This window comes from Tamandua tetradactyla, chromosome 8 (assembly GCF_023851605.1).
Source record: "Tamandua tetradactyla isolate mTamTet1 chromosome 8, mTamTet1.pri, whole genome shotgun sequence".
NCBI lineage: Eukaryota > Metazoa > Chordata > Mammalia > Pilosa > Myrmecophagidae > Tamandua > Tamandua tetradactyla.
This window is the reverse complement of record NC_135334.1, coordinates 78,160,666-78,170,544: the sequence shown is the minus strand read 5'-3', so window position 1 is coordinate 78,170,544 and position 9,879 is coordinate 78,160,666. Positions and strand designations below refer to the sequence as shown.

Below are 9,879 nucleotides of genomic sequence, written 5' to 3'. Positions count from 1 at the left end.
TTTGTGGTTGAACACTGAGTAAACTATATGGATTGAAAAGAATGTCACCCAAAATACTTTCCTCCCCCTTTTTAGAAGCTCTTTATTCCATAATGGCCTACTGAAGTGGCATAGTACACGATAAGCATTATTACCTCAGTCTCACCAATGGTAAAAACAAGTCCATAGAGATGAATTGATATAATTGAGATCACAAAGCATGTTATTGCCAGAACTGAAATTACTTCTGAAGTATCTTGATTCAATACTAATGTTCTCACCTCACTCAACAATCCATTTATATGACCTTTACTTGAATTCCTATCCTTTCTCTGCAGGCATTGTATCTAGCATCAGTTCCTAAACCTGTGATCACTTGACTCTTTCTCTGAAATCCAAAGAGATAGAATTGGAGAGCCCTTCCAATCTATAAGAACATGTTCACTGATGGCACCAACTGCTCCTGAGTTCTGTCTTACCACTGTCCTCTGACATATGGGGAAAGAAGCTTGAAGGTGTAAGGAGGCAAGCAGGAGTCTCTACTGTTTTCTCTTCTTTTCTCCTCCATTTTTATCCTTGTCTCCCAAGGTAGATTCTAATTGGTTATTGTAACAAAGATACCTCTCCGTGAGCATCTGTGGTTGTGGGGACCAGAAAGATTTCAGTATAAGCAAGTTGTTTTCCAGGGTAAAATACAGTCCTGACCTGGAGAACCTCTCTGGCCTGGGTAGGGTAAATTTACCTCAACTTGCTCCACCCAGCCTTGTTTCTTGGTCACTATGATGTGTGAGCTTTGGAGTTTCTCCTTTCAGAGCTAAATCTCAATATTTTAACTCAGAATTCCTTTTCAAATATGTTAACTTCAAGAACATACCTGCATGGAAGACATTCATTTGCAAGTAGATGACGTTCAGCTTGCAGCTCTGTGAGGGTATGGAATGGCTGGTTACAAGGATGTCAGAAGAGTGTGGTGAAGTGGAGGCTTGTGCAGGTGATGTGTGCCTGAATGCAGATTTGTGTTTAAGGAGCTGTAAATTGCATTTCAGTGTAGATTAGGAGGGTATGAAATTTGGGATGGAGAGCTGTCTGAATGTGCAGTCTGAGTAGAAATGTGTTTTCTTCCTCTGTGTTAGGAGCTCAGTGAGTTTCTTCAGCTCAATTCTGGATTCCAGCCACCTGTGGTTAAGCGGCTTGTTAAAGAGGTTATTTATTGACTCCCTCTGAAACTTTCCTGTGTGGAAACACAAGGGACCTGCTCCAGGGATAGTGTGTGTTCTTCCCATTTGAAGAAGAGAAGAAATGGAGAAGCTGATAAAAAGAGGGAGAATTGATGAAGGAAAAATTTCAAATATGACTTTTCAAGGAAAGCAGAAATTATAAGTCTAGCATTTTTATGTTTTATGTGCTTTTTCTTCTCTTCAATACTTTCTTTGACTATTTCCTCTATCATCTTCTGAATTTCTCCTGTCCTCATTCCATCAAAGCCCCCTTTCAAGGACAAATTAATGTCTTCTCGATGATTTCAGAGTACTCCATTCTCTAACTCTTGTAACCTCTATCCTCTTAGATTAATTCACACGTTTAGTTTTCAGAAGTTTTGCCTGTGTGCACAGAATGTGTAAATTGAGACATAGAAAATGTTATTAAAAGTTTAATGTGAAAAATGATATAATTTCTGCTACGTAGTGAATATTGATATTTTGAAATGAAACTGGCATATTGCTCATTTAAATGTAGGCTAAGGAATTTAAATACCTTGGAAATAACCAACCTATAGTTATCCATTTTAATATATGTGTGCAAGCTTTTCTTAACCATGAGAATTTTTTTAAACTTTTTTTATCGTATAGTATAACATATATACAAAGCAAAGAAATAAAAAAGGCAATAGTTTTGAAAGCACTCTTCAACAAGAGTTTATAGGACAGATCCCAGAGTTTGTCATGGGCTGCTATAACTGTGAGAAATTTAGTGTTACTTATTTTTCTTCTTAAATTGCTTTGTTTGCACACATGTTTATTTTTGTGCTTAAATATCCTAGGATGATCACTCTCTCATATTTGTTTGCAATAAAAATACGTATGTAAACTGGAATTACTTAATTTCCTATACAATAGGCTCAAAGAATTAAAATATTCTATTTTTATGATAATTCACAATAATAAAAGCCATATAAAATTTATTTCAGAAATGTTAAACATCAGCCAAATTTGTTTGTAAGTACATTCTTTAAGGGGTTGAAAGATTTCGAGTTCTCCCAATCAGTTCATATATTCACAAATCAATATTAATGGAATAACACACTGTTCACCCTCAGTTTTGTTACCTTTATGTTTTGAAAGTATGCTCCAAGAGCCCTTGTTTACAGAAGACCTTAGCTGGGAGTGGGAAGAGTTCTGCAGTGGAGGGAATGGTGCTATAGTAGAAAAGAGTGACTTGCTGTGATCAGCTAAGGGGGGAATTTCTGGTTATCAAACCTCAAAGGTGTGTGGTCATGGAGCTGGGGACCCAGGCTACAGAGGAGAGGCCTGACTAGGGGGGCTGGTATATCTCCAGGTTACAATAAACATGGTTAACACTAAGGAAAAGGAAACAAACACAGAAACTAACAACAGAAAAATAAAACAAAGTCAACTGCCTCCATTGGAATCAAATGCTTTGCCAAGGAAAAGAGCATCATTGCTTGAGTGACTCCCATAGGAACAGGATGCAAACAAACAAAAACAAAGTCCTGATCCCTTTTCCAGCTTGCCAGTTGGCCTCTAGTGCCTCCTATTGGCAGAGTTAAGCAGACATCTGACTGGATGGTGAGGAAGGTAGCATTCTCAGCTTCAGCATCACAAAGCAGAACACAGAAGGGTGGCTTTGGAACGGGTCCATACCTAAATAATCAGCACACTATCCCTTTCATACTTATGCATACATACATGTATTAATTGGTATAGGCATATTGGGAAGGGTTAAATAAAAATTACGTCTATCAACCAGAAAGAGTAATTCATTTTATTAGAACAATCACATTTCCCTTAGCATTTAATAAGAGGAAAAATTATGCATTACTAAAGAATAGGAGTATAAAAGATTAAGTAAGATTAGGATTGACCGCTATTCAAAAACTAATTCTTATGTTCATTTGATTAAAATTGTTTTCAATTGAGCAATGCACACCTACGTTATGCACACTTTCTGCTAAAAACACACACACAGAATACGTAAAGTTTTTTATTCTCCAGCTTAATCCAGTGAAACTTGAGAAATATGATACTCTCAAAACCATTTCAGTTATATTTGCAATTGCTAAATATAATGGTTTTTCGAGTTATTTCTCTTTCCATCTAATGGCAACTCTCTTGAGATAAATGTTCAGTTATAGCTGCAAAAATTTAAATTAAATGCATGGAAAAAGAAAGTTTTGGAGTTTAAATCTTTCTTTACTATTAATCCTAGATGAAGACATTAGCGGCAAAACCCATCTCACTCGCCTGCTTACTTTAGAGTATATTTAAATAGAACATTTAAGCACTTCCACTGTCTCTGATACTGAAACATGCATTAATCTTAAAACAAAGGAATGCAAGGCAGAGAAAGAAAGTTATAAACAGGTACAAGTTGATGTAATTAATTATTAAAGAATCTTGTTTTAAATCAGAAATTGTAGGTTTTTATTTTCTTTTCACCCCTTTGTTTTTGCAAGGGAGGGGAAGTGCAACACATAAGAAACTAGAAAGGGTGAAGTTTAAAAGATATTTAAGATCACAGAATTTTAGAGTAAAGTTTTATTTACTATCCTAGCAAAGCACAAATCACAGAAACTGATTTTTTCCATCAGAGATGTTTTTTGGGCACTTCCTTCTTTGCTCTTTTATCATATTAGGTCTTTGTTTCTTATGCTGGATAAATTTTACCATCAGTTTCTTTGCTTCAATCCCTAGCACTGGAGAATATACTGGGCAAAATCAAGTGTACTCACAGTGCAACACAATATAAATTCATGACCTCAAACTTCATCTTAACCTGATAAATTTTCAGCTGTATCTGGTTCATTTTCTTCATCTTTTCCCTAAATGGCATGTGGAAATCCCCTGCACTTTAGGTGGTCTGAACTACATCTACTCACCATTAGAATATTTAGCTTTGATGACTAACGGGATAGATATGCAGGTGAAGACATGAAAGTTCTGTAGAATGATAGCCAGGATCTGGTATAGTGTGAAAAAAAAGTGATTTTATTCATTGAGGAAGAAAAAAAGTGATTTTATTCATCGAGAAAGGGAAACCACTATTTTAAAAATAGTGATTTTATTCATTTATGCATTGGAATTATAATTTGGACATGTTGATTCTGAATTCCTTTAAAACAGTGAGATATAGATGCCATGCTGTCAGTCAGAAAGTAAAATAAAAATAACAACTAAAGATATCTGAGTGTCATAACATGCAGAGTAACTGGAAATCTAACTTTATTCCAAATCATTCAAGGAAAATATATGGAGTTAAGAATGAAGGGGGTGTAGAAAGTCACCAAGGGGAAGTTAATATTGAGCATTGGGAGAAGAGATGGACATTTGTAAAGGAAACTGACAAGAGTTAGACATGGAGGGAGATGGTGGACCAGAAGGGTGTGACATCAGTAATCTAAGAAAGGAGAAACAATTGAGAAAGAAGGAATAGTCGATTGCATCAATAAAGGCAGTGAGAGCTTATCTATTTAGTAACAATGAGGTAGTGGTAACTATGAAAGCAACTGTTTTGTGGTGTGAGAGTGATTGTACATTCCATTAAGGAGTGAATGAGAAGCAGGAAAGAGTGAGTGAGAGGATATTGATGACAGATGAACATGTACTTGAGTGGGACATGACATACCAACTCACAATGGATGAAGAGGATACAATTCTCCTTCATAAAACTCCAGCAATGGACGAAGAGATTAGTTTCTCCAGTCCCAAATTTAATAGATCAGAAATAGAGAGATGAAATTATACCAATTGCCAAAGGACTATACAAACCTGGGATATGGCTTTATTTTAAATGAAGATTATGTGAACACACTGAAGAACTTAAAAAAAATTTGGATTTTGAAAAGATGACTCTGTTATCAGAAGTAAGAAAGTGGGATGTTGGCAGAGTTGGTGAAAGGGCAAGTTAGGATGCTGCTTTACTGATTTAAACATTGGAGTCAAAATTTAAGCAGATGTGCAAAGAAATGGCATCACAATTTGAAAAACTGTAATATGACTTGATAGCTAAGTGGGCAGGAAGAATGAGATGAAATAGTCAAAGAAAAGTAGGAAACTTCAGGACAGGATTGAGAAAGACAGGGCACTTACTGAAAAAAGAAATGGGGAGAACAAGGTGGACTTTCCTCATTGAAGACAGAACACCTCATCCCACGTTGAGCAGTCCACCCTCAGTATTTTCTTATTCTCAGTTTTGAATCGAGGAAGTGTTTCTGGCTTGTACTTTAAACTCTCTTGGTACTAAAAAGTAAGTAGGTGGTAGTAAAGTAAGGGTAAAGTAAGGGAAGCAAGATTTCTTGCACTCTTGCCATGTGCCAAGATAAGTGAAGAATCCGTTTGATTGTAACAACTCCCCAGTGAGGAAAATTAAAAGATAATATCATGTCTACCTAAAGATGGAGCACTGAGATTTAGACTATAATTTCAGAATATAGAAATGGTAAGTGACATACTACAACTTAGACCAGGTTAGATTATATTTCAAAATATATAAATGGCAAGCCATCTAGAGTTTAGACCAGGTTTGGTACAAAAACGGTGTTTTTCCGAACAAACCACATTTTTTTCCTCTCTTCTCGAATGGATTTTTCATTCTCATGTCTTCTCAATGGATTCATTGATTCCATGTCTGCTACTATAAAAAGCATAATGTAAGTGAGAGACGACATTAGTGAAAATGGTGGAATAGAGAGCTCTGGAAATGAGCTCTTCAATAACGTAAAGACAAAATTCATAACGATTGCCAGAATTAACTCTCTGAAAACTCTGGTCAATAAACAAAGTCTTGCAGCAATCCTGGAAGACAATATCCAAGAAAAAACACCTTCATTTTTATAAGAGCAAAGGTTTTAATGAAATTTTACCTTTCACTAGTCTAGTGCTCCACTCTGTGTTCTGTGGAAGCTTATAAAATTACAGCGTGCATTCACAGAGCAAATCAACAGGCTGACAATAGTTAAGGGGATGGGAGAAGGGCTGGAACTCTTTCCAAGTCTGTTTCTCAGAGAATTGTCATTATGTGTCCTGTCTGGTGGTTTCCTGCAAGACTTTTCCTTTAAGGATGCCTAAAATCTCATGGGATTCAGTGCTAACTCAGTATGAATAGCCTTTTACTCCTGTGGGATTTGTCCAAACAATTACAATCAATTATTTGTGGCTGCCTGATATGTTGGAAAACTACTGGGACAAAAGGTAAACTAACCAAAAAACCCTGTAGAGGAAAAGCTGAGCAAAAAGACTGCTACGGGATGATGAAAATTTGACATATCTCGGGGGGATGTAGAAGGTCATGCACTTATCCTTGTTGTACTCACATGGTTAGGTTGTGGACATGCCCAGGACAGACCTGAGAAGAGTTTAAGCTCTTAATTCTAGTTGATGGTGAAACTCTTTATAAGGAGGAAGTGTATACTTGGGCAGAGTTGTGAAGTGCCTCTCTGAGTCTGAAGTTATACTCTATCATGCAAATAGAGCCTATCTGCAAAGACTGTGAGACTTACTGTTTTTATTAATTAAGGAAATTTCTGTCTATATGTCAACTGACATCAAAGCTCACTGAACAGATTCTTCAGTGACCAAATAAGACAAAGAATTACACATTTAGTTAATAAAGACACTAAACAAGCAAACAAAATAATACCAACAACACAATAACACAACACTCACAATGGAGAAGAATCTGATTTCCCGAGCTGCTACATTATATTATATTATTTAACACGTCTAGCTTCTAACAGAAATTAACTGTGTAAAGAAACAAGAAATTATGACCCATACATAGGAAAAAAATCAATAAAAACTATATCAGAAAGTCCAAATGTGGGCTATTAGAGAAAGACATTACATCATCTATTTAATTGTCTGTAAAGAATTAAAGGAAACTAATTCTAAAGAGCTAAAGAAAAGTATGAAAATGGTAACCTACCAAATAGAGAACATCGATGAAGAGATAGGAAGTACATATTTGTTTATGTATCTATTTATAGCCAAATAGAAATTTTGGTCTTGAAAATTGCAATAACTGAAAAAAAAATTTACTATAGGAGCTTGAAAGCAGATTTGAAGAGTCCGAAGAAAGAAACAGCAAATTGAAGATTGGTCAATTGAAATTTTCCAGTCTGAGTAACTGAAAGGCTAAGAGTGAAGAAAATTGAGCAGAGCCTCAGACACCTGTGACACACTGTCAAACACATGATTATACACATGTGGAAGTCTCAGAAGGAGAGGAGAAAAACAAAAGGAAAGAAAGAATATTGAAGAAATAATGGTTGAAACTCAACAAATTCCAGGTAGGAAGCACTCAAAGAGATACATCCAGCAAATTATGCTAGGGCATAGAAAGACTATTAAAAAAAGCTCCTGGACCCTGAGCAAGCTCCCCTGGGTCCATAATAAGGAATAATTATAAGGCCTAAAGGAAGGAACCATAAAAATGGAAGAATGGTAGAAAATTCAGTGTTTTTTTAACACAGGTTATACACCAAACATTGTCTAGCTATTACAAAGTTGTTACATAACATCAATATCATAGTGATACTATGAGGATAGATAAATTAATAAAATCTTAGGTAAGTTATTAATTTGTCTAATAACATTTTGAGCAGTTACATAACTTTTGTTTCATATTTATATGTTTAGCACTATTACATGTCAGGCAGTATTCTACATACATTAATTAATTTATTGAATTCTCATCGCAACCTTAAGAGTCAGGCATTATCGCTGTGCTTACTTCATAGTTGTCCTGATACATAAGAAGATTTAGCAAAAATATTCAAGTTCACTAAGCTAGTAATAAGAGGAGACAAGATTCAAATCCAAGCACTTTGATTTAGACCTTGCGCTTTTAAACATGCAACCTGTTGGAATTTAGATCCAAATTCATTTCAAGTGTTTACATTTTCCACTTGATCTCATCAGCGAAAAACCCCACCATGAGTCACAGCATTGTCTCCAGACCAGGAATAACCTTACTTTTTGGAAAAGTGTAGTCTTTTCTGAGAATATGAGAAAACGCCATCCCTTCCTGGAAATTCACAGTTGTTCAAAGAGCCTCTGTAATTTGGTATAATTAGTGTGACTGATGATACCTCCAGTTTATCTGGTCATTTCTTTTTTGAGATTTCTTTCATATCAATCCATCTTGGTCATATCACAGGTAAATGCAGCCCCTCACCCACCTATGTACCTTTCTGTTTCAACTCCAACCTCTGTTCAGACTTTCTCCAAGTGAAACAGTTTCAGAAGTTGGCTCCGAATCTCTTTGGTTCTAGCCCCATAGATGATTGGGTTGAGCACAGGAGGCACCAGCACGTACAGATTAGCCAGAAAGATGTGCACATGCTTGGGGACTCGGTGCTGGCCAAAGCGATGAGTGAGGAAGGAGAAGAAGGCAGGAATGTAGAAAACCAAGATCACGCCTAGGTGGGAACCACAGGTACTCAGAGCCTTGTGCCGGGCATCACGGGATGGGAGGCGGAAGACAGCATTGAGAATAAAGACATAGGAGATGGCAATGAGGATGGAATCCAGACCCATGGCCAGCAGGGCCACGGTCAGCCCATAGACAATATTGACTGTAATATTGGCGCAAGCCAGTCGTGCAATGCCCATATGCTCACAGTATGTGTGTGCCATGACACGGTGACCACAGTAGGGAAGTCGCTTAAGCAAGAAGATGCATGGGGAGACCAGAGCTACACTACGGAATATTCCAAGCAGGCCGATTCTGCCTATGACGCTGTGGTTGAGGATGGTCATGTATCTCAGAGGGTTGCAGATAGCCACATATCGGTCAAAGGCCATGGCAAGAAGAACTGAGGACTCCAGAGCATAGATAGAATGGATACAAAACATTTGGGCCAGGCATCCACCAAAAGAAATCTCACCAGCATGGAACCATAAAATAGCCAGTGTCTTCGGCACAGTGGTGGAACTGAGGGCCAGGTCGGTGAGGGAGAGAAGACAGAGGAAGAGGTACATGGGTGCATGAAGAGCATTATCTGTGGCAATGAGCAATATGAGGGCAGCATTTCCAGAAATTGCTACCAGGTACATGGCACAAAATGGGAAAGCTATCCATATGTAGGCAATTTCCAATCCTGGAATCCCTGTGAGGAAGAGAGTATCTGGCAGCTTGTCTTCACTGATGTTGGGAGCTGACATCTTTGTTGGCAAATCCTGGGTGTACTGATATGCCTGCCTTGTAATATTTGGTATTTGTTTCATTCACAAAAATGATGGCCTCATTAAAATAATCTTTTTCCAAATTAAAAAAAATTCTTTTTATTAACTTACTTAATAATGTGAAATAAATCTTTCATGTATAATCCAGTTTTTCATCAGCTATTTCCTACACCAAATACATGTTTTCAGTTCTATTTTCTAAGCACTAAGTGAAGAATTAATCATCTTTCTAGTCTTACTTTCCCTGACTTGTCACCTACAACAACTTGTAAATAACTGACTGAATTTTTGCATACATGTATCTAGGGATGCATACCATTGACGTTCTGTGTTTATAACTCACCTGTTCTGATATAGAACAAGTAGTGTTTCTTCACATCTCACGTGAAGTGCCTAGAAAGATGCTAGGCAATATTAATAACCTCAGAGACCTCATGAATGAATATTTAAAGTGCCCTGACCACTTACATGTGTACAG

At 36.9% G+C, this 9,879-nt stretch overlaps 1 protein-coding gene across 1 annotated transcript; it reads right to left on the bottom strand.

Moving 5' to 3' along the window:
• Positions 1-8,429: 8,429 nt before the first annotated feature.
• On the bottom strand, positions 8,430-9,380 carry LOC143643572 (olfactory receptor 52D1-like). The gene has a single exon (XM_077112186.1). The coding sequence runs from the start codon at positions 9,378-9,380 to the stop codon at positions 8,430-8,432; it is 951 nt and encodes a 316-aa protein (XP_076968301.1).
• Between the last annotated feature and the right edge of the window lie 499 nt (positions 9,381-9,879).